General features: G+C 38.6%; 1 protein-coding gene across 5 annotated transcripts in view; it reads right to left on the reverse strand.

Annotated features, from left to right (window-relative positions):
• Positions 1 to 512: 512 nt before the first annotated feature.
• The window catches only part of LOC109041557 (probable enoyl-CoA hydratase echA8), a 36296-nt gene continuing 10970 nt past the window's right edge, over positions 513 to 25838 (reverse strand). For 2 of the 5 annotated variants that reach the window (XM_072300663.1, XM_072300667.1), the window contains exons 3-7: positions 23322 to 23466; positions 18779 to 18928; positions 6436 to 6599; positions 4880 to 4997; positions 513 to 2059 (exon numbers count right to left, since the gene is read on the reverse strand). In XM_072300663.1, coding sequence (XP_072156764.1) covers positions 4896 to 4997; positions 6436 to 6599; positions 18779 to 18928; positions 23322 to 23466 — 561 coding nt within the window. In that variant the 3' untranslated portion in view covers positions 513 to 2059; positions 4880 to 4895. Of the gene's footprint in view, positions 2060 to 4879; positions 4998 to 6435; positions 6600 to 18778; positions 18929 to 23321; positions 23467 to 25838 lie in introns of those variants that run through there. The other 3 variants (XM_072300665.1, XM_072300671.1, XM_072300673.1) reach the window with 3 other exon arrangements.

Below are 25838 nucleotides of genomic sequence, written 5' to 3' on the forward strand. Positions count from 1 at the left end.
GCAGGCTTGCAACCCAAGCACAAAAACTGCTTCATTTGCAATCTTGCTGCAAGATTGCAAGATTGCAAGGAAATGCATCCCAGTGCCAATACTGCAATCTTGCAATAACCTTTTTGAAAGTCACTGTGCTTACTGGGGTTTCACGTGCTTACCAAGCAGTGGTAAAATCGGACCCATCACGTGAGGAGACGAGTCCAATAAATGTTGAATATCTCAGGCATGCATGGATCATGTGTCAAAAACTACAGTTCATTTTAAAGTTAAAAGTATAAAACAATGACAACAGTTTTCCTTCATCTATAGCAGTTGCAAAGAAAAAACAGGAAATCTTACATATAAGGATACACTTAAAAATCCTAAGTTATCTACATGTTCAGCACAATAACTGTTCTGGAAAGACAAACCTTTGCAGTATGTTGTAAAAAAAACCCTCTGATTATGCATTATTTTTCTAGAATTGCTTCAGGCCTTTGATTGTTGGGTGGAGAAGTGAAGTAATTACACAAATGAGGTATTTGCAAACAATTATTTTATTACACTGATGTAAAAAAAAGAGAGAAAAAAAACTGAAAATACACATAAAACAACAGATACAATTGCCTTACCATTTGGCTGAGGGACACAGTTAAGCCTGTCTACATCGGGAGGAGACTACAACAGCGAGACAACAATGCGGAGAATTTTGACAAGAAAAAGAGTGCTCCTATAATTTTCATTTGAAAACTCTGGTCAAAAACACATTTAACTCAGACAAATTTTCCACGAGGCCGAATTTTATAAAAATAATATGGGGATTTAAGAATGAAAAATTCCTCATCTCAGTGTCTCCCCCCCCCCCCCCACAATACCCTCCTCTTGCCTTTTTTCTTTCCTTGCTCTTTTGTGGTTCTAAAATCCCGACAAAAGTAAAATACTATTATTTTTAAATACTAACTGTAAGAGGACATCTATTGGCTTCGTTTTTAAAAGGATGCATGCTATCGAAAATTAGTTTTGGAAGTTGATACATAGATTGTGCAGTCTATCTTCAATACATCAATAAATTTTGATAGATTAAGGACACAGAAATCTTTTCTCCACAAATGATTTGGAAAATCTGGCTTTTAGACTCATGATGGGTACCGATTTTACAGAATAGTCCTTACCGTCACTTTACTTTCTACCATAGTTCGTGAGTGATATTTTTTTAGCCACGATCGCGTAGTCCTGACCTTAACATAAACTTTTGAGGTTTTTCACACATTTTCACCCTCGAGGTCATTGGAGGAAAATTTTTTTTAACAACCTCCGTAAAGATGTACCCAATATTTAGTGATGAGAAAATGACGAGCGTCCTTTTTACAAATCTATTCATTATGCCATTTTCAAGAAAGCAATTTGGCTCAATTACAAAAAAAAATGCGTCCTTTCAGTTTCAAAAAAGTTAATATGTATCTGGTCACTGATACGAGATGTATACATCTAATAAGAATAATACAACAGACAATAAACCAACAGGGACATACATGATTCATCCTTTTTTTGTTACAAAAATAGAGGTACCTACGAAGGATGTAACATAATTAATCTAATGATTATCATTTCAACTGTCATTAAAATACAGGTTGAGACGATGCGACTCAAGATGCAATAATAAAGACAGTTACATTGATGAAACCAAGAAATCAAACGAATTCATCATGTAGAACCATGGGTTTGATGGGGAATAAACTCACTCATGTGATTTAGTTTTTCTTTACTTTTAAGCAAGGTCAGTAAAACAAAACAGAGTATCTCGAGTAAGTCCTCCAGGATTTACGCCTCTAATTGTTTACTGATAAGGTATCAAAGAAAATCATTTATTTGTGCATTCCTGAACATTTTTACTTGAATGCGCCTACAATACGTGAAAGCGCTTAAAATATGCAGAATATCAACAAGAGAAAGGAGAAAAAAAGCAGTGGTGAGAGAAGAGAAATTAGTCTTCTCAGGGCTTACCATTTGGAAATGTATTTTTTGTTACAAAACTGCCATGTCGACCCATTCCTTCTAGGTACAGTTTAGCGCCTTTCGTTACAGTCTAAAAAGAAATGAAGAGAAAAAAACATAAAAAAACGGAAACAAAAGATACAAACAATATGCTAATTCAGAAGGAAATTCTCTCAAAAAATTCCTCCTAGCAATTGTTTTTTTAGATCTCAGTAAAAGCATTCGCTCAAAAATAGTATCTCTCTAGTGGATGACTTACTTTTTTGTTGTGGTCCGATCCTTTAATCATATTTTTCTGTGATTACACGATGGCCATTTTGAGTGTTCAATAACACATCTTCAGGTGTAAAATTTTTTCGCGATTATTCCGCACTTCAAAAACTAAAACGATAACATGAAAAAACTGTAGTTTGCAAAAACGTTCACTAGGTATTGGTACTAATTAACTGGTATCCTTGTTATCATGTTGTTGTTTTTGTCAACTGATTCGTTTATCATATCTGATATTAAAAATCTAACACATATAGATGAGCTATTGAACACTCTAAATGGACGTGTAATCACAGAAAAATACGAACAAAGGATTGGGCCGTAACAAAAAGTGAGTCAACGGGTGATCATGACATCCGACAGAGTGATAAAACCCTTGGTATTCACCTAAATCGGCACTCGAAAATTTGCGAGGAAAGCCCCAAGAGCTGATGAGAGCAGAGTCAATACGATTTTTCGCATCAGCCCGCGGTTCACGATCGATGAGGGAACTGGGCGTTAATGGGTTTTAGATACAGGTCTAATTACCTCTCCCCGAGTTTTGGGTTTTCCATCGACGAACTCGATGCGATTGACTCGGCTATGCCTTCAAGTTCATTGATTCCGAACTTATACCTGGCCTTTTGGTATTCGATCTTGCTTTAATAGCAAAAGACGCTGGTATTCTATCCCCTCATTTGAGCGGATACCAAATGGCCCGGCCTTGGTATCAGATCTCGGATCTGAACTCAAACCGTGGCGGCCGCTTATTAACTCAAATCGACGCCTACATGATACCTCCACCACGGCACACTTTTGTTCCAATTCACTTTTCACTGCTGAAAAATTACTGCGCGTGACAAAGAGTCTGGGTGTCAAGCTAAGCGTACCGAAGCAAAATGTATGCAGGATTATAACTTGATTGATATGTTATTATTAATTCTTTATCTATTTAAAGTCCCTCGAAAAAAGAATGTTTGCGGAGGGGCTCTTCGCAGACGGGCCAAAACCAAGTCCGCGAAGTGAGGGGATTACAGAGGAGCAAATTACATGAGGGGGGCTCTTAAGGGGAGGAAGAAGAAGAAACAAAGAGAAAAAGAAAAAAAAAAGATGGTATGACTAAACAGCTTAAGAATTTAGGATTCGCTAAATTTTAATTCAAGTTAAGTACTAGGTTTCGAAAAAAATTCTCTTGAAGAATGACAATATTAATCCTTGAATTAGTCTGAGAATTCGCCTCGCATAAAGAAGAAAAATCACGGAAATATTTAAGAATCGATTGACGATGGGTAATTTTCTATTTAAAGAATAACGTATCAACGGTGAAACTCCCAAACCACGCATCTCGTTTCAGTGTTTTAAAATCGCCGCTCCTATTTGATTTTTTCAAAAGAGAATAAGTCAACATAATTCTTCGAAATTTCTTTCGGCAGAAAGTAACCCATGAGGAGGGGGGCTCCCCTCCCGCCAAAAATTTCTCAAGATTCCTCTTTGGTCGCAAAATTGACGTCGATTCTCCAGAAAAAGACGGTTTTCCAGGTAATCGACCCTGAGGACTCTGAATTTCATGGTCCCTAAGCTCCGCTACCCGCCCTTTTGGGCAGAAACCGCCTTTTTTTAGAGAATCGACGTCAATTCTGCGACCAAAGAGGAATCTTGAGAAATTTTTGGCGGGGGCGGAGCCCCCTCCTCATGGGTTACTTTCTGCCGTTCAGAGGGGTCAATTAAAACTCTTGGGGGTCACTTGAGATGTAAAAGTGTTCTGCTCCTCAATTTGGATGCAATCAATTTGCGATTCGGAAAGGAGCCCCGATTTTTAAAATTGGGGCCCCCGTTTACCCCCAAGGGGAGCTAGAGGAGCTTCGGGACCATGAAATTTGGATTTCTCGGGGTCGATTACCTGGGAAATCATCTTTTTCTGGAGAATCTACGTCAATTTTGAGACCAAAGAGCAACTATGGAGGGGGGTACTGTCCCCCTCTTTAGGGGGTCATTTGTGGGCCTTGGATGGGCCGATTATGGATTTTTAGGGGTCAATTTCACGTGAAATTTTCCGTGTTTTCCAATTCTGATGCGATTAATCCGCAATTCGGTCGGGAACCGTGACTTTTAGCATCGTGACCCCCCCTTTACCTCCCAAGGGGGGTGGAGGGGTTTCGGGACCACGAAATTCGGATTCCTTGGGGTCAATTCCCTATTCAACCCCGCGGTCTCCGACTTCGTACGACCTAAAACAACCGAGAAAAAGGCCTGGTACGGGTGGTCTAAAACACCCTGTATCTTAAATAATGTCAGAAAGAATATGTTATGTTAATATTTGGAGAAATACATATTTTGTTTGATCAAAACCCGAATATTTCATCATTATATGCTCCTAAAATTTGTTTGCCCGAAAAAGAGGACGTAACACAATCGCCTTTTTTACAATCTTTAGGAAGACAGGTTCACATTGGCATTTCATGGTTGTGACAACTTCAAACTCCAACATATTCTACTTTAGAATTGACCTTAGGTTGCGCGATTTTATCACTTACGTATCTGTGGAAATAAAGTAAACTTCCAAACGCATTTTACTGAAATTTAAGTTTTTGCCTATAGCCCATTTTTCTGGCGATGTATTCCATTGTCTAAAATTAGTTTTTATATTGACAGCGAAACATACCTCGCATACACTTTGTCTAGAATCCCATATTTGCTCCCAATTTTGTAGAGCTCATGGTCATTTCTTTCCAGCACCACTCCGATGATATTGAGTAGATCTGTTTTCCCTTAGTCAAGATCTGGAATGCGGATCACGACATTTATACCAGTATCTGTTAGTTTAGGTTAGCATTTGTTAAGACGATGTAATGATCGTTTTTACCTGCGCTGCATTCTTGCACATTTGTTAAATATCGGTTTCTGACACTTGGCACATCACTCACATTTATTTTACATACAGTCCTCACTTAAATAAAAATTGTACACTTCAAAAACAGATTCGTCAACTAATAACACAATTCAATTGCAAGTAATCATTCAAATTAAAAATAATAATACATGCGGAGCGACACATCATACGTGCAAAGGAGCTTCCGATAACTGACTTGTTGACAAACACATGAATTCTCCTCTCATCTGTGCAATCAGCTATTCTCACGGACCCACGCATGAGCCATGAACAGGTATGTCTCTTAATAAGTACCCAGTGACATCTACTCGTCAACGCGGTTGTCATATTGGACCCTCAAATAATTTTCTTTAACGTCCGCGGATTTCAACCTTAGCAATCAGTATTAAATCAATCACTTCTTTCTTTTTTAAAAACCAGGGATTTAGAGCTGAGGTTTGAGGCAGCATCATAAACGGAGCGGCATCGGCGCGCAAGGCGGAGGTCCGGCGCGGACTTTCATGCCGCGTCGAACAGTGCGCCGGGGATAACTTTTTGATGCCACCTCAATTAGCAGACACGTCGGACGCTAGCGCTGCGCCGCGGGCCCGGCTGCCGGTCGGCTAATCGCACCGGGCTGTGTTTTCAACCCTTCCTCGGCGTCCACTTCTTAGAACTTTTCGGCGAGGCGTGGGCCGCCGCGCCGCCAAGACAAAGGGGTGTTCCGCGAATTCATCGCCAAGTCCAAGGGTCGCATACCTCGGCGGTCTTCTGGGACAACCCCGTCGGTAATGAAGCTGGGTGGCGGGACCGAAAATTGATGCTGTATTGGGCCGCGAGCCGAGGGTCCGGCTTCAAAAGTTGAAGCCCATGTTGGTCCCTAAGCCAGCATCAAACCTCAGCATCAGCGCTTGATGCCGGCTCGGCCGGCACGCCGGCATTGGGCTTCAATGTCCGAAGCCGGCGACGGCAGGTTGCGCGCATTCAGCGCAGCGCCGCCGCATGCCCGCATGACCGCTACCTGGGCGTACGGCATTAATGCTGAAGCTACGAGTCGATGCTGTACGGCATAACCTCATGAGGCGCCTCAAATGCCGGTTAAAAACGTTCCTTTCAGTTAAAACTGGTCTTCACTGCTCCGTTTAAGCATGCAGTTAGTTCTGGAATTCACTGGTGAAAACTAGTTCTGACAAAGGGGGTTTGTGGACACTAGTTTTCACTGATTTCGAGTTTTTACTGTAACATATACATTGAATCTGAGAAAAAAAAAAACAAAAACGAAAAGTAATCAATTACAAAAAAATGGCATGGAAAAAAAATCCGCACAAAGTAAACAACTGGAAACTTACTCTGTATGCTAATTCCGAATTTTTGACATACTCTTCGTGGATTGATCCCAGTTCACTCTCATGAGGATTAAACGTTAACTCATGAACTTGAGCTCTGTCAGCTAGCAAACTAGCCTGTGGGAATTTGGCGATGCAGTTTGCCAAAGAGAGTGCTTGACCTAGGACTAAAAAAAACGCTGGAAATAGCTTCACGTCAACCTTGTTGTAGAAAAGCAAAGAAATTAATAATTGGTAAATAAATGGTTGCAATGAATTCAGAGACAAATGGATGCCTCTGGTACCCACCAGGCTTGTGCGATTACTTACATTTAAATAAATAAAATTTCTGAGTGATCTAGACCACTCATAAACCATTTGTACCTCATGATAGGCTCAAAGAGAACTGTAGGAAAAAAAGTTTGTTACCTTAATCAGCCCCTCATGATATGTTGAAAATATTTACAGCCCTTCTCAAAAGTCTTCTATAGATATATTGGGGGGAGGGGGGACGCATATTTCTCGGAATTTTAAAACGATGAGGGTGTAACTTCAGATTCGGATTTCATAACAAAAAACCTTGCAATTCCGGTCACATTTTTCAGACTTGCTCTCTTTTGTAACGTACTTGAGGGTAATTTTGCAGCAAAGTCAAATTGGACGTTGCTAATTCACTTAAAAAAAAAAAAAAAAAAAAAGTAATTAAAATCTCGGAGAGGACGACAAAGCCTCTCTTTTAATATGCCAAATCCTGTCACTCCATCTCCAAAACTGGGGTTTAGCATTTGAGTCCACCAATTCAATTTGAAAGAGTGAAATTTAACTTTAATTAAAATCCTACATGAGAAAGGAGGAGTATCGTTTTGAGCCTTTACCGGCCCCACCTGGATTTTGCTGAATGTTTCACATTTTCAAAGTACTAGTCCTAGCTAGACTCTGTGCCAAATATTTTACCGAAGAAAGCCCGTGCAAAGGTGCAGCAGCGCCTCAAACCCAAAATCCTGGCATCGAAAAATCGTTATTTTCGTTGTTCTTTTCGACTGTTTACACTCTTCCAGCAGATGTTTTCTACATATTTTTTTGCGTACTTTCCATTCCTGGCTTTAAAAAGGCCTTCGATGAATTGTAAGAGGTCTGGCGGTCTATTGTTGCCATTTATGGCCCATTTTTAGGGGTTTTTTCAGTTTTACACACGTAGAACTCAATTTAAACTAAGAACCGTGTACGTTTTTGAAAAGAACGCAAACAAATGAATAAAAATTGATCAGTAAAACTTTTTTCTGCGTTGCCAAATTTTCGAGAAAAATCGTTCCAGAGAGTCAAAAATGGCAAAAATTCGATAAATTGCCACGCCTAAGGTACAAGAAAGTGGGATACAACTTTTATATTGACGTGCGTAACAGCTCTTACTCGTATATACAACACTAGTCGTGATTCACGTCTAGCCGGGGAGTGCCCCTGGACCTCAGTTCTTCGCTTCGCGATAAACTTGTGACTCGCTCCGCGAGCCGCCGCGCCACCGCCCCGCATGGTTTTTAACATAGATGAGAAGACAACATCTTTGTCTTAACCTTCTTTTTCACCAAGTTTTACAGAAATTGATGTTCCAGGAGCCGGGACCGCATTTTGGTGCGGGGCCGCCATCTTGGATTTTGAAATGTTGAAAATCTGACGAAAAATTCGAGTTTCCCATCGAAATACACCTCCTGATACCGAATTTCACCAAAATCGATGGATATCAGGAAGCGAGATAGCATTTTAGGCCACAGTCACCATCTTGGATTTTGAAAATATGAAAATCTGACCAAATATTCAAGTTTCCCGTCGAAAAGTACCCCTTCATACGGAGTTTCACGAAGATCAATACAACAGGAGGCGACTCAGCAAATTAAGCCACGGCCGCCATCTTGGATTTTGAAAGTTTGAAAATCCGACCAAAAATTCGAGTTCCCCGTTAAAAAATACCCTAGGGTCATTCCATGTCAATTCGAACGGAGTTGTAACCACCCGACTCGGATTTCCATGATTTTTTTTTTACTTAATCCATCGGTCAATGTAAGAAAAAACCCAAATTTTCAGCTCCATATCTTCAATATTTCTTGAGAAATTTTTTTTTGAAGTTTTATGGCCTTCTCTAAAAATGCACTCTCCAGACTCAGAAAACGGGAATGACTCGTGTTTGAAAAAACCTCATAAGTCTTGCAGTTTTAAAGATTTTAAGCTGAAATTTGGCACACTAGTTCGTGTTAGTATGTATTTTAAGGGAAAAATTCCCAATTGAACCCGACTCACTCAGGAGGGCCAACTGAGCCGAAGATACGCCGTTTTAGCCCTGATTTTTAACGCTAAAAACTAGTTTTCTTAAAATGGGCATAGCAACCGAAGCTAACGAGATATTGCCAACTTTTTTTTTCTGTAAATCAACTTCAAAGTATGCTCTAACTGATTAAAAAATAAAAATCGTGGGTATGCAGCTTCTTCATTGGTTAATCACACTTTTTAGCAAAAAACGCTCAAAAAAATTGAGTCTGGGGGTAGGGTGCGGCTTATACGAGACATTAAAAAGGTTGAATTTTGAAAATGACAAGGGACCCCGCCAAAACGTTCCTAATAGTGTAAAAACAAACGTTGTAGAACAGTTTTGCAGTTGGTCAACATTTAGAGGTCGCGACGGGCTCTTAAAATTGCAAAATTCGGCTAATTTTCGCATTTTTTCAACCATTTTGGCAAATTTTCTCAGGCCTCACGGAGAGTTCTAATTGATAATTTTATTCATAAATAGGCAATATATAACCTAAAATGCATCCCATCCTCCACCTTAAGCCCCAAGCCCCTCCAACCCCCCTCCCTTACCGATCCAATATAAATACACTCTTTATAAACTACGCTATTTTGGTAGTGACCAGAAATCTAAAGTAACACTGGTCAACACGGTTTCAAATGTGATTGTCTCAGAGTAGTTTTTAGCGCTGAGTCCGAAAATGACCTCCGTCATGCTGGGTCAGTTCGATTTTCCCCGGAAACATCAGGATTTTCCTAAAAAATCGAGCTTTTCCGGTGAAAAATCAACTTTCCGGAAAATCTGTGCATGATGGAGGAAAGATAAGGTCATTTTCGGATTAGCAGCTAAAATTACATGGGGAACCATAAATTGTATGCCTATCAAAGTTTCCGTTCTGTTCCAAATATCGAGGTTTTTCCGGACTAGTGCCCCTTTCCGCCCATGTAACGCATGTAATACCAGTCCGATTGATTTGCGTTGGAAAGGAGGGAAAATATTTTTTCTCAGGCGACTGGTGGAGTTGACTCCACTAAATGATTGCCGCTGCAGCCGAAAATGACCCTCAATTTTTTCCAAAATCTATCAATTTTTTGGAAAAATCGATTTTTCGAAAATAAATGCACCTCTTTAAATCAAAAACGTTTAAAAACATCCCCTCTTTTCGGAATCTGGATATTTCAAAGGTTCTGCAAAAAAACGAGGCTCATATGCGGCTGCAGCGGCAATTATTTAGTGGAGTCAACTCCACCAGTCGCCTGAGAAAAAATATTTTCCCTCCTTTCCAACGCAAATCAATCGGACTGGTATTACATTCGTTACATGGGCGGAAAGGGGCACTAGTCCGGAAAAACCTCGCGCGACTGGTGGAGTTGACTCCACTAAATAATTGCCGCTGCAGCCGCATATGAGCCTCGTTTTTTTGCAGAACCTTTGAAATATCCAGATTCCGAAAAGAGGGGATGTTTTTAAACGTTTTTGATTTAAAGAGGTGCATTTATTTTCGAAAAATCGATTTTTCCAAAAAATTGATAGATTTTGGAAAAAATTGAGGGTCATTTTCGGCTGCAGCGGCAATCATTTAGTGGAGTCAACTCCACCAGTCGCCTGAGAAAAAATATTTTCCCTCCTTTCCAACGCAAATCAATCGGACTGGTATTACATGCGTTACATGGGCGGAAAGGGGCACTAGTCCGGAAAAACCTCGATATTTGGAACAGAACGGAAACTTTGATAGGCATACAATTTATGGTTCCCCATGTAATTTTAGCTGCTAATCCGAAAATGACCTTATCTTTCCTCCATCATGCACAGATTTTCCGGAAAGTTGATTTTTCACCGGAAAAGCTCGATTTTTTAGGAAAATCCTGATGTTTCCGGGGAAAATCGAACAGACCCAGCATGACGGAGGTCATTTTCGGACTCAGCGCTAAAAACTACTCTGAGACAATCACATTTGAAACCGTGTTGACCAGTGTTACTTTAGATTTCTGGTCACTACCAAAATAGCGTAGTTTATAAAGAGTGTATTTATATTGGATCGGTAAGGGAGGGGGGTTGGAGGGGCTTGGGGCTTAAGGTGGAGGATGGGATGCATTTTAGGTTATATATTGCCTATTTATGAATAAAATTATCAATTAGAACTCTCCGTGAGGCCTGAGAAAATTTGCCAAAATGGTTGAAAAAATGCGAAAATTAGCCGAATTTTGCAATTTTAAGAGCCCGTCGCGACCTCTAAATGTTGACCAACTGCAAAACTGTTCTACAACGTTTGTTTTTACACTATTAGGAACGTTTTGGCGGGGTCCCTTGTCATTTTCAAAATTCAACCTTTTTAATGTCTCGTATAAGCCGCACCCTACCCCCAGACTCAATTTTTTTGAGCGTTTTTTGCTAAAAAGTGTGATTAACCAATGAAGAAGCTGCATACCCACGATTTTTATTTTTTAATCAGTTAGAGCATACTTTGAAGTTGATTTACAGAAAAAAAAAGTTGGCAATATCTCGTTAGCTTCGGTTGCTATGCCCATTTTAAGAAAACTAGTTTTTAGCGTTAAAAATCAGGGCTAAAACGGCGTATCTTCGGCTCAGTTGGCCCTCCTGAGTGAGTCGGGTTCAATTGGGAATTTTTCCCTTAAAATACATACTAACACGAACTAGTGTGCCAAATTTCAGCTTAAAATCTTTAAAACTGCAAGACTTATGAGGTTTTTTCAAACACGAGTCATTCCCGTTTTCTGAGTCTGGAGAGTGCATTTTTAGAGAAGGCCATAAAACTTACCTTTACCTTTCTTACATTGACCGATGGATTAAGTAAAAAAAAAATCATGGAAATCCGAGTCGGGTGGTTACAACTCCGTTCGAATTGACATGGAATGACCCCCTAGGTTACAAGTTTTCACAATAATCCGTCGGTGAAAATACGGTGTACTGATGCGAAACTTTTGGGACAGCCTATGTAGATAGGGATCAGTGGGATGTAGAGGTTGTATATTTAGTGATAGGTTTAGTCAGGGTAGATTGATTAGTGGGTTGAGGTTTGGGATTAGATGAAGTTGTAGTTATAGGTAACAGGTTTTGTGGTGGAGGAGGTATGTTAGTAGGTTGGTTTATAGTATTATTGTTAGTTGATGATTGGGGGGTAGTTGTCCAAGTTTCTTTTTGTTGGGATTCTACATTATTCATTATTTTGGGGGAAAAAATGCTGAAATCCTTTTATCGTTTCTAAACTTGGTTTAATTGTTAAATCTCTTGGGTAAGATTTGATATACTTTTCAAGTCACTCATCCGATGGTAGTTTTGGATCATATGAATCGAAAAATTTGGCTCTTTTTCAATGGGGGAAGGTGATTAGGCCAATTCTGAATATGCTCTGGTTTTAATTGTCTTGTTATCTTCAGGGTTGCCCGTTTCCATAGGGATGGAGTCCTCTAGTTTTGTATATTTGTTTTTAAATTGGGGAAAATTATTGATTTTCAAGTCTACAGGGTTTATTTCTTCTCCTGTAGGAGTTTTTTCTTGGATTTTGCAGATGGTCCAGTCATTCTAGCTTTAGACCTCGGACAAATTAGCACAAACTTTTTCTTTGGTATGTAGGGTCTCTAGGTACCCAATAAGACAGAAAAACAAGTTTACCAAAAAATTCCACCGGGAAAGTGGTCAAATCGCAGTTTTTCAAAATGGCGGCTTGCGGCGATTTTCAAAGAGGACGTGCATACGGATTTTCATTTATAACTCACAAATAATGCGTTAAACAAAAAAATTGCAAGAGATCAGATTTAAAGATCATAAAATTTTGATTAAGAATCATATACAAAACTTAGGCTTTTATTATTTTTTTTCTTTCCGAATTTTACTATTGAAAGCAACAACCGGCAAAATCTGTTGATAATTCACGATTTTTCGCGTTCTTGACCATTTTTAGGTCAAAATAATTAATTAAAGGTTAAAAACAACGACACCACTGAAAATTACGCTAAGTTTTACATAAGTATACCTATTCATTTTACCTTTTCATCTTTTATGACCTCATTGTGAGACGAATCATTCAAAAGCATGAAGTCAATGTTTAACAACAAATTCAGCTGTTTTTTTTCCGTTTCCAGCGCTTTCGATCAATTATTTTTCAACAAAAGTACAACTTATATATACTTTTTTGAAAGGTTATAAAATTTGCAAGATAAATAGCACACTGGTTTTCCTTTAAATTTTACAACATGTACCTGAAAAGCGTATTTAAGGAAATTACGCTAAAAAATGATTTCTCTAGAAATTGCAGAATTTCAACGATTTTCGACTTTTGGACAGCTGGAAACTAACGATACGATTCAACGATGGTAATAATTGTTTAGAGCATAAAATTTCCAAAAAATTGCATACCTGAAATTACTGTTTCAAATTTCTTGAAGAGAGTTAGATAAGGCGTTAAAGTTGCCTATTGGAAAACCCGGTTGCTCTGTTTAGAACCTTCTTCTTAACATATACCCAAAATTTTCAAGTTTAGTCATTTTTGTTTGAAGTAAATTTTATGGTACCAATGTAATAGCACATAAAAGTTAAAAAAATGTTAATGAATAAATTTTTGAAGGTATTTAAGTGTACTTAGAAGCCAATTTTTGAGACGTTAAAAATGTACAAATTGTTCAATAACAAGGCTTTGTCTCATGTTTTTGTGGTTTTTCATGGCTGCAAAAAATTTCATCAATCAAACCATGGTAATCATCGAAAAGCTAGTAAAATTTTGTGTAAGAAATATACCTTTATTTGTATTTTTGGCGTCTCTCGTGAAAATGCGGAGGCAATGTTGAAAAAAATTGCAATTTGTCCGAAAAAAATTTTCCCGCGGTTTTTCCTTATTTTTTAGGTGTTAAAAGGCGTTTAAGAAAAAAAACAAGGTGCGAAATGAAAAGTTCATGAAATTTCCCTGAACCAAGGGCTATTAAAACTTGCCGTAAAACCTATTTGAGGGGTCGTAGCACTGAATTTTGGTTTAAAAAAAGTTAAGAAAAAAATGATGAAATTTAACTTTATTGTTATTTTTGCGATTTTATTGCTTTAAAATGAGCTTTAAAGTTAAAGTGAATGATGTAACTGAAAAGTACGTTAAATTTTGGTCTAGAAAAGTATGTTCAACGTCCTTTTAAGTAATTATATTTGCCGGTAAGATAATTTCTTCTGGGATCAAAAATGACACTTTTCTGAAAAAAGTCCGTTTTTAGCTCCATTTTCCTAATTTTTAAGCATTTTAAAAGTGTTTGATCAAAAAACCACTATAACCACGTGAGAGTACATAAAATTTACAATAAGATAGGGTACCTTGTTTCAAAAATTTCCATAATTTCTGGGTTTGACACGGCTTTATTTAAAATTGTAAAAAATGGCAATATTTACAGAAAGTTGAGTTTCTATGCAAAACACCATCCCTCAAAAGGTCATATCAATACAGCAAATATTCCATCAATCGTGAGAAGTTATTTAAATAATTTCTGGAGAGCAAAAATTAATTAACGTAATATAAAAAAAATAATAGGAGGGGAAACAAACTGACCCACCTCCTCCTCCCTGCTTTCTACAAAGAGCGCAAATGGATATATTATGACCGCCAGTACGGAAGTAACAGATTCACGCATACAAAGTGAAGACAAACATCGTATTTATGCATAAAATCACGTAAAAATAAACGAATAGGATAGAGCTTGGCGAAATCTATACATTTAAGGGTTTTTAAAAATATTGCGGAATGGGACATCTCACATATGAGGGAAGTTACAATGCGAGCACATCCGCCGCCGCCGCGAAGCGCTTTACGTGAGGGATTGGGCTGTGTAATGGCGGCAGCTCGGGGAGCGGGTCTTTTTGCGTCGGAGGAATTAATAGTAAAACTAATAATTATTATGATAAATTCAACACACCGTTGAAGGTTTGGAACTTTTGGGCGGCCAACTCTAGCATAAGCGCGAACAAGGATTATAACGAAAGTACAGATGTCAGCGGGGGGCGGGGTTGTCAACAGGGGAGAGGGGTATGCACCTATGCTTTACGTGATGTACCGCAGGCTCGTGTGAAATGGTGAAATCTAAGTAAATAAGAAGGAAAATAATAAAAACATTAAAATTTTACTGCCCGCGGCATCTTGTCAGCCGAATATGCGACATCATTTCGCACATTATTTAATATTGTTTAGCTTTCGATAGACCCAGTAAAAAATTAGTACATATTTTATTTCATTACTCAGCTTTGTATTTCTTAATCTGTGTCAATTAAATATTCGACGATACTGAAAAAATTACGTTTTAACACTTATACTCTCAATTAAACAGCTTGGAGGACGAGGTGCACCTCGTCGAGCTATTTCGAGAAAAACATGTTTAAAGTTGCTAACTATTATACACAGCCTTATGACAGAAAGAGAGTTCAAACTCACATTTTGATGCTTAAGCATTGGATGCTTCCGGTGAATTTTTCACAGACTTTATTTTAAACCTAGAATTAGTTGGCACCACTAATGTGTCATTTTTTTCGAAATCTGCACTTATGTGCCTTGTCCTCCGAGCCCCTCAATTACTTTTTTACCCTATGTCTTATTACCTTATATTACAAGTTTTCAAACCAAAACCGACAAACTTTGGTCAAAATACAAGGTAATATTCAATGTCATGAAAATCAGCCGATAAACAGATATTTTAAAAATTAAGGCCGCCATCTTTTTTCCACTATCTTGAATTTTGATTCAGACTGAAAGTAACGTCAAATTCGAATTTACCAGATCAAAATACCAGGATACATCGAGTTTCATGAAAATCTGCCGATAAATAGGTAGTTTTCAAATTGTACCCGCCATCTTTAATTTTAAAAAATTATGGCCACCACCTTCGATTTCAATTCCGGTTAAATTCGACATCAAATTCAAATTCTCTGGGGCTAAATACGGGGTTATACCAAGTTTCACGCAAATCAGTCGATAAACAGGTATCTAACAAATTATTTCCGCCATCTTGAATTTTGATTCAGACTGAAAGTAACGTCAAATTCGAATTTCCTAGATCGATATACCGGGGTACACTAAATTTCATGAAAATCTGCCGACAACTAGGTGTTTTACAGTTTTTTTCCTAGGATCTTTAGCTGCGATAGGCCAAACAGTAAACGGATCAGGTATGCCCCTCCCCCCCCCCCCCGTCGACCATCCCTCTAAGGTGCTTCTCCCCTTACTATGTAACACGACTAAATTAATAGCAAAATTTATTTCAAAAATAGTCGAATATTCGTGAAAAAGGGTCACACTAATCGAAATTCAAGCCAAAATTTACACAAAGTAAAAAATGTCAAATTTGACACCATTCCATAAAGGCCCTATAATGGTCTTATACCTTCAGTTAAATTTTGATGTAATATGTGTTTTGAAAAGAAAATTTCATACTCTTTCCATTGGTGTCAACAGTTTTGAGAGAAAAAATTCTGCCGAAGCTGTATTTAAAAAGTTACAAACCAAACTTGAAATTTCAAGAAAATTCTAGCCTTTTTTTCGGTGTCAGACCTCGTAGCTCGGCACCAACAAGTCGAAATTAAAAAAACTAATATACATTTGTAATCAAAATTGTATCCCCTAAAAAACGACAAGAATGATTTTTTTCACTGGATGCACTAGAATTACGCAAAATCAGGAAAACGCTGACGAAGTCAAGAATCAATTTATACGTAATTTCAGACGGCCGCCATCTATACTATAAGCTCCAAGACCTCCTAATTTTGCGAAACTGGTGACGCTTAGTTCCAGCGTTCTACCAGGCCGATTTTTATGATTTTTGCGGCAATCGACGAGCAATTGTCTCTAGAGAAGCCAACTTTTTTCGGATTTTCAAAATATGGCCCAGGTTTTTTTATATTACGTGGTAAAGTTGCGAATTCTCCCATTTAAACAATGTAAATTTATACTTTTTGTCATAGTTCGTTTGAGCGTTCTACCGGGCCGATATCCATGATTTTTGCGTAAATCGACAGGTAACAGGCCCTAGATGAGCCCGCTGTAATCAGATTTTGGAAAAAGGACCCAGGTTTTTTTAAAATCACGTTATAAAAGTGAGTGAGTTTACAGAATGCTCTGGTACTGCTACCGCTATGCGCGGGAGGATGCGCAGTGGTCGAGGAGGTTGCGCAGTAGCTGTGTAGCCTGCGCATCAGCTCTACACTTATCTACACAAGATTCGCGCCAGTGTCCACACGTCGAGCGGTGGTCGAGTCGTCTAAGACGTCGAATGCGTCCATTTTGAACTCGGTGTGGGTTCGATCCCCGACCCACGAAGTCTTAATGATTACCTGTGTGACTATCACTGTGCACTGTTTTACTGCAATATTTCATCAAGCAGTCATTCCAAAACGCGTCCTTTTAATTTTAAAGTAATTTTAAGTAATGTTTAAAATTAAAGTATACCTCATATCGTAATTTTTTGGGGGAAAAATAAAACTAACACCGATAGGAGGGTAAAAATAGGGCCGCGAAGCGGCCCATTGATGGCGCGGAGCGCCTTCAGGGGGTTGGGCCGCGTAGCGGCCAGGGGGCGTAGCCCCCTAGTTTTGTTATACGCAATTTTGACTGTGTTCCCGAGGGGGGCTAATGGTAAACTTTTTTTGGGGGGCTCTAGACATGTTTTGGAGCGCTTTAAAACACAAGAGAAGTTTGTGCTAATTTGTACGAGGTTAGGCCCTTTTTTTGGCTAGAATGACTGGACTAAGATCCTATCGTTAAGTTTCAATTTAAGGGTTTCTTCATTTCTTTTTTCAGCTATTTCTTTAGCTTTTTTGTAGTTAATGTTGTTTTCAGCCATAATTTGTTTTATTACGTTTTTTTTACCTCGTTCAAGGCAGGAGTTGTTGAATGTCATACGGTTGTTGGAGCAATGGAAGCATTTAATTTGATTTGTACAAATGTCATGCCCTGCATGGTATTCAGTACATCTAGGGCATTTTGTTTTACTTTTGCAAACTAAATTGCCTTAGTAGTCAGTTCTGTGTCCGTAGTTCAGGCACTTTGTGCATTTGGTAACATCATTAATAATTATTAATAATTTTTGGTGAAGCATCTATACCTGTGACTTCAGTCACGGGCTTTCTGCTAGTTAGCATATAACCCTTTGTTGGTGCCAAAAGTGTAGCTAGCTCTTGGACCATCAACAGAAGTTCCTCCTGCTACAGGTCGAAAAAATGAAGGCTGTGAATCTCACGATTGCTCCCTCGCTTTGCACTAACAACAGTGGTCTTGTGCTCCCTATTCACTGGGAAAAAATTGACAATGGACCACTAGACAAGGTACGAATTTCAGCATTCTGATACATGCTACTTAACCAAAATTTCACGTAGAACACGATGCGCACAACGAAAATGACCAAAATCAACTCCTTACGAAGATATTCGATAATTTTGATTCGTGAATTCAAACCACCCGCTCATGAAAAACTCAATGCTCTACGTGATTCACATCGCGCGCTAAACGTTTATCATGACATTCTCTGCGATATAAAAATCTGGCAACCTAAATCTTGACGTTTTGGCTCAGCTGTAGCAAATTGCTCATAGTTTGAACAACACATGGTGGAAAATGAACATTGCTCGATTGAGAAGATTGCTGAAACCGTTGTAGTGCGCGATTTGACTCACGTAGAGCTTTGAGTTTCTTGTGAGCGGGCAGTTCAAATTCCTGGCGACCAATGTGAAATAAAAACGTTAATATCTTCGTTAAGAGTTGGTTTCGGTCATTTTAGTTGCACGAATCGTGTTCTGCGTGAAATTTTGATTCAGAAACATGTATCAGAATCCTTTAATTCGTACCTTGTCTAGTGGTCCATTTGGAGCCAAAAACATTTACTATAGCCTTAACTGTAAATAAAGCTACCCAGAACCAAAAAGAATGTGACCTTGCTCTATTTAACCATCGTGTCTTAACCCTTATGAAATCTTCTGAACTTTCTAATTCTGGAGGATGCAACCTGATTTATTTATTTTTTTCCTTTTGAATTATGGCTTCTGGGCTGAAACTAGGACCCATATCTGCCTCTATAAAGTAGCTCAGATGCTACATTCCATTGTACTAACCAGTTCCACATTGAGTTGTATCAACGAGAAGACCATACTTGTGAGCCTCCAGGGCCTGGATACCACGACCTGTCAGTAATAAATCCATGCTTCTTGTTATACCCACCGCACACTGTAACCTTCTTAGACTCCACTTTGAAACAGGAATACCTAGAGACATTTAGAAGACTAAACATATTTTTGGTAAAAAATAAAGAACAAGAGAAGATATAAAATGATAGCACCACACTACGCAAAAAGTGTGAGTGGGTTTAATGCTCGTTGAACCAATAGTCTTGAAGTACCTGAGTGCATGCATAATTTATCAATTAATTTATTCAATTTCGGTATTATTGAACGTTGTTATCTTTCTCTGTGTTTTGGTACAGTACACTGCTATGTTTGATACAGTGCTCTAGACAAGTATTAGAATTTTATGTATCTTATTAAAATTTTAGTATCATATCCATTCTCACAGATATATTTTCAAATGAAAAATGAATTGTGTTTTTCCTCCTGCTGCATGAAATTTGAAAGTCTTAAAAATTTTCACATTTTTATCTTCCAAAACTTCCACCTCATCTTACCTGCCTATTGCTGTTACATGACACTTATTATGAATTAATTAGGTATCAACTCTGTGACTGACTTACGACAGGTGAGAAGTTAAGATCATCCACTATATTACTTTATTTACAATGATTAGTCATATTGATTACCTCAGCATCAGTACAAATGCTTTTGGCCAATCATTAACATTTAAGTGGTGATCAATGTGTTAGTGGGAATAACTGATTTCACAAGGAAATAGGGAAAACAGATTTAGTCCAGGCAACAGAGGATAGAATAGGAGAGGGGACCTTGCAAAACTTAGGTGAAATCAGGTTATAATTGATTCCTATGTAATTTTTTACGCTAAATCTGAATTTTTGGTCTCCCTACAAATTATTCTTGTGCTAACTCCGGAAAAGAGGAAAAACCGCGAAAAATCACGTTTTTCCGCGGTTTTCCCGAGATATCTCTTTTCCAGCGCGATATATCGAGAAAATAATTAATTCCACAAAATTAAAGCTGATAAAATTTCCTATAAATATGAACCGAACGTTCTTTTCATAGGTTCATTAGGGAGAGTGCTGAAACCGTTGAAAGCTCTAGAAACTCGTAAAATCGCGATTTTCCACGGTTTTTTCGCCATTTTGGTAAAATAGAATTGTTCTTTCGCAAAATTTCAGGGTAGTAATACCTTCAAAATTAATACTAATTACTTTTTAGACCAAAGTGATGCCGATTTTTCCTTTTTAGGTCTAGTGGGTGTCAAGTGAAAAGCTCGAAAATCGCGATTTTCCGGCATATTTTCGTATCATTTCCGTTCTTGTACATAGAACTCATTTAAAGTGACTTCAAAATTCAATCTTATAAAATTGTCAACATACATACGTATACTTCGCTCCTTTGGCGCACCCCAAACCCATCAAAGGTGTAACTTTTTCGTCCATTTTTTCCGTCTTTTTGCTGTGGAAATGCTGTCCAGAATGATGGCGTTTTGGCAACTTTGCCCCTCATTTCTCAAAAATCGTGCGTATACTCACGCTAAAATTTTAACCAGAGTCTTAGGGTATTATAAGGTATCGTTTGGGCCCAGTTTTAGAATGATACCCGCTGGTCCAAATTGTGCCAAAAAACGGTCGTTTTTGGCGTCGCTCTTTATAATATGGTAGGCACAAGTTAACATTTTCAGACAGCAGAAAAGAAAGAAAAAAAAACACCGATAACACCTATACCAATTCAACACTTACGTTCCTCTTGCCATGTTAAAATAAGACCCAATTTTATATCTTAATAGCTCTTTCACCGATAGAAAATATGTTAGATTATACCATTATATCTGTGCTTTTCATTATTATTTCAGATCCTCAGGATATTCAGCCAGCAGTGTACCGGACCATGCGTCTGAATTTTACTTCTTGACATTTAACATATTAACTACTTGTTTTTGCATAATTGATAAATTGTATCAATACATTCTTTGAATATCAACTTTTTGCATTATTTACCCTTTCGACCCACTCAAATCCGTTATTTCCTTACCTATGCAAGGAACTCTCAACATCATTTAAGTATGTTTAAATGATGATAAAAAGTGGAAAATCACAATTTGTTGCATTTTTTGAGCTACTAACTTATCTAGACGCAGCACTTTTTGACCCACATACTAAAAGCTTTTTACGTCATATGAGTTGAAAATTGTATAAAATTAAATTTCGAAGTCTCTATTAGCCAAGTTTTTGGCACAAGAATGGATATGTTATGAAATTTTGCCAGAAATCTCAGAAAATCATTCTAGAAATTGTATTCATGCATTCTTTGAATGTCAACTTTTTCCATTATTTACGCTTTCGACCCACTCATATCCGTTATTTCCTTACCTATGCAAGGAACTCTCAACATCATTTAAGTATGTTGAAAATTGCACTATTTTATTACGTCGTTTGTTGTCCACACACCTTTCGGTAGATGTGCACACGTGGCGTTTGGATGTCACAAAGCGCCAGAGTGCACCAAAGGAGCGAAGTATACGTATGTATGTTGACAATTTTATAAGATTGAATTTTGAAGTCACTTTAAATGAGTTCTATGTACAAGAACGGAAATGATACGAAAATATGCCGGAAAATCGCGATTTTCGAGCTTTTCACTTGACACCCACTAGACCTAAAAAGGAAAAATCGGCATCACTTTGGTCTAAAAAGTAATTAGTATTAATTTTGAAGGTATTACTACCCTGAAATTTTGCGAAAGAACAATTCTATTTTACCAAAATGGCGAAAAACCGTGGAAAATCGCGATTTTACGAGTTCCTAGAGTTTTCAACGGTTTCAGCACTCTCCCTAATGAACCTATGAAAAGAACGTTCGGTTCATATTTATAGGAAATTTTATCAGCTTTAATTTTGTGGAATTAATTATTTTCTCGATATATCGCGCTGGAAAAGAGATATCTCGGGAAAACCGCGGAAAAACGTGATTTTTCGCGGTTTTTCCTCTTTTCCGGAGTTAGCACAAGAATAATTTGTAGGGAAACCAAAAATTCAGATTTAGCGTAAAAAATTACATAGGAATCAATTATAACCTGATTTCACCTAAGTCAATCCTTGTCAATCCTTATTGCCTGGACTAGTGGTTCTTTTATACAGGGTTATCCAAAAGTCACCTACCACCCCTGTAACTTTTTTCCTAATTGAGATAGAAGTTTGAAACTTTGGTAATGTTCCTCGGCTTAAGGTAGCAACTTTTTGGTCCCCCCAAAATTTTGGGGAGCGGCCCCCCTTAAGGGGGCCGGGGGCTGACTTTTTTTTTTCAAATGGCAACCCCCCTTTTGTGATGCCTCATTCGAAAGATAATAAAAAAAGAAAATTTTTGGCGCAAATCGCAGGTCAAAATGTTGATTTTTGACAAAATGTCGGTCGGTCAAAGTTAAAAATGGCGGAAATTTGGCATCTCCGTTTTTAATCGGCGGATTGGTCTGAAACTCAGAATCCTCAAGTTTTTCGGGGCGAGAAAAACGATTCTGGCGTTCGTTTTCTAGAAATGTCAGTCCTTTTCAAAATGGCGGCGGTTAAAATGGCGGCTTAGAGCGGGAAGTGGATATTTAGGCTGCTTATCGTCGGATTTGTATGAGACATGGTATCGGGGGTATTTCGGCACGAGAAGAACGAATATTTCATTGGATTTTTGAAATTTTTAAAAACTTTAAAATGGCGGCAAAAATGTGGATGGCGATGGTGGATGCGGATTTTCCGTTATTTTTCCGCCACCATTACGACGATATTCAATGTTTCAAGAATCTAATGAAAGATTAATTTTTTTCGAGCCAAAAACCACCAGAATATTGACTTTTGTGCAAATCCATCGGTAAACAGCTTTGATATGGATTTTCCGTCATTTTTTCGCCGCCATTTTAAAGTTTTTAAAAATTTCAAAAATCCAATGAAATATTCGTTCTTCTCGTGCCGAAATACCCCCCGATACCATGTCTCATACAAATCCGACGATAAGCAGCCTAAATATCCACTTCCCGCTCTAAGCCGCCATTTTAACCGCCGCCATTTTGAAAAGGACTGACATTTCTAGAAAACGAACGCCAGAATCGTTTTTCTCGCCCCGAAAAACTTGAGGATACTGAGTTTCAGACCAATCCGCCGATTAAAAACGGAGATGCCAAATTTCCGCCATTTTTAACTTTAACCGACCGACATTTTGTCAAAAATCAACATTTTGACCTGCGGTTTGCGCCAAAAATTTTCTTTTTTTATTATCTTTCGAATGAGGCATCACAAAAGGGGGGTTGCCATTTGAAAAAAAAAAGTTAGCCCCCGGCCCCCCTAAGGGGGGCCGCTCCCCAAAATTTTGGGGGGACCAAAAAGTTGCTACCTTAAGCCGAGGAACATTACCAAAGTTTCAAACTTCTATCTCAATTAGGAAAAAAGTTACAGGTGTGATAGGTGACTTTTGGATAACCCTGTATGTATTTGAAATAATATGACCTGAATAACAGGTGCACTTACCAAATCTACGACCGTAGAAACCAATTAAAGCCGTATCTTCCATGAGTCTGAAGTCACACCAAAGAGCCAACTCAAAACCAAATCCTACACCATAACCACTAAGTGCAGCAACCAGGGGTTTTTTTACATACCGCTTGATTAGACTCTGGAAAAAATGTAACTTTTCTTGAAAGCAACCATGAAACAAATGAAACTGATAGGACCAACTAAGGTTTCAAAATAGTGTTAGGTTTAGTACGGAACATATAACATTTTTCAATGATTTTTCATTCCTTGTTATTTTATTAATTTTGCTGTTAGTTGTTTCTATTACATTTTGTTTAAGATTTGAGTCTATAACTTATCAGGATAATCTAGATAACCACTTGCTATGACTAGCCCAAGAGCGATTGCGATTGAGGAGGTTTTCAGACAAAGAGACCAGAACAAGGGGGCAAGTTCTTGAAGTTAGGCATATTGTTGAGTCTAATACTCGTCAGACGTACTTCTCACAAACTGATTGCGATGAGCGCGTGGGTTGTCAGACAGTATGTTGGAGTTTTATAGCCAACGTCCGTTAAATTCAGCATAAAGCTGATATTGCACTACAGAGGAAAAAAGCTCACACACAAGCACAATTTTTCCTCAAAGAGATACGCTGTTTGGTGCAGCACTCGTAACGACCACTCAGGAAGGCAACTGCAGACGCATTTCGGCCTTGTTGTGCCAATCTTCAGTGCAACGTAGCCTCTTGAATTTTCTGCGCCAAGCTCGGAGAGGTCGTGAAAACCAGCTCTAGACTTGGGCAGGCAGTTGCTGGCGGCAAGTAAACTTGCGCCATCTGGTGAGCGATTATCCAAACAGCTCTGCATATGCCTCGGCAAGGCGGTTTTACATTAACAGATTGCGGTGAACGCACGGGTCGTAAGACGGTATGTTGGAGTTTTTGAATGGTTGCTTGGTAATGCTTCCTAAATGGTTGTTACTAGTGTTGCACCAAACAGCGTATCTCTTCGAAGGAAAATTGTGCTTGTACGTGAACTTTTTCCTTCTGTAGTGAGATACAAGCTTTATGCTAAATTTAACGCACGTTGGCTAAAAAACTCCAACATACCGTCTTATGACCCGTGCGTTCACCGCTATCTGTTAGTGTAAAACCGCCTTGCCAAGGCATATGCGAAGCTGTTTGGATAATCGCTCACTAGATAGCGCAAGTTTACTTGCCGCCAGCAACTGCCTGCCCAAGTCTCGGGCTGGTTTTCATGACCTCTCCGAGCTTGCCGCAGAAAATTCGAGAGGCTAGGTTGCACTGAAGATTGGCCCAACAAGGCCGAAACGAATCTGCAGTTGCCTTCCTTAATGGTTGTTACTAGTGTTGCACCAAACAGCGTATCTCTTCACTGCGTACTCCAACTTCAAGATAGCAGCTAATTGCTCACAAAATGGGTCGAATTCCTTGAATTCAAGTATCGTACTGTGTGTGCTAAGTGCAATCATATTTTGGGATCATGACTTCGTGTTGAGTATTGTTCCTACATAGAGAAAAACAAGTAGCAAAAGCTACCTGCTGAGGGGGCGCCGCCCCCCCAGACCCCCCCTTTCAAATTATATATGTGAGACTTTGAGTATCATAGAAGTCGTGCGGCGACATGCCGAATGAAATGCCAAAATTAAAATTATTGGATCAGATGATGAGCTGATAAAAGCCTTACCCAGTAATTTGGGAACATTTCTGACACAGTTTGGTTGCTTTAACTATCACTTTGATTTGCGAAGTACAAATCGTTTTCACTTCGTATGTAGTTAAATTTGATTTTGACTGACTTAGTTTCTGATGGATTCAAATTCATAATATACATTTAGGTTCCAGGGAAAGAAAAATGCAGATGAGCTACACTTCACATGAATATAGATTGATTAAAAATAAATAATCCGAAGAAGTGATGGAATAATTGATAATTGTTTACTACAGTAAATACTAAACCTAGGATTCATAGGAATTTTAAATAAAATCCCACCCATCACTAAAATAACCCATATGTATATACTCGTGGTGCCTGCTCTCGGCTCGATTTCGCCGAATGGAATTCTTTATCATCGCGGTTGTCCTTGTTGCGTGCGGGAGGAAATGAAGGCGCGCTCGCAGTAGCAAGAAGCAGACGCGCCAGGTTGCTTGCGACGCGTGAATGTAGCTTAACCTCCACAGATTAACAAACCGTCGAGCAGCCACGCGAAAAGTCCTATACCTACATAGAGAAAAAAAAGGAGGTATTTGCATCTTGAGGTTTGTTTACCCTGTGACGTAGGTCTGTACAACCTGGCCAGCGAAATCCGAAATTCGAACTATGAAAAATTGACCATAATTTCCGATTTTCCGAGGTGTAAAATACACAACTCAGCAGAAGAAAAAAAGAAAAATCGATTCGATATTTCTGGAGATAAATGTATCGATACGGACGATAAATAAACGTTGAAATATCGATACAATATTTTGGTCTAAAATATCGATAGTCAGGTGGCGCGGAGCGTCTTCGAGGG

This window comes from Bemisia tabaci, chromosome 1, assembly GCF_918797505.1.
Source record: "Bemisia tabaci chromosome 1, PGI_BMITA_v3".
Lineage (NCBI taxonomy): Eukaryota > Metazoa > Arthropoda > Insecta > Hemiptera > Aleyrodidae > Bemisia > Bemisia tabaci.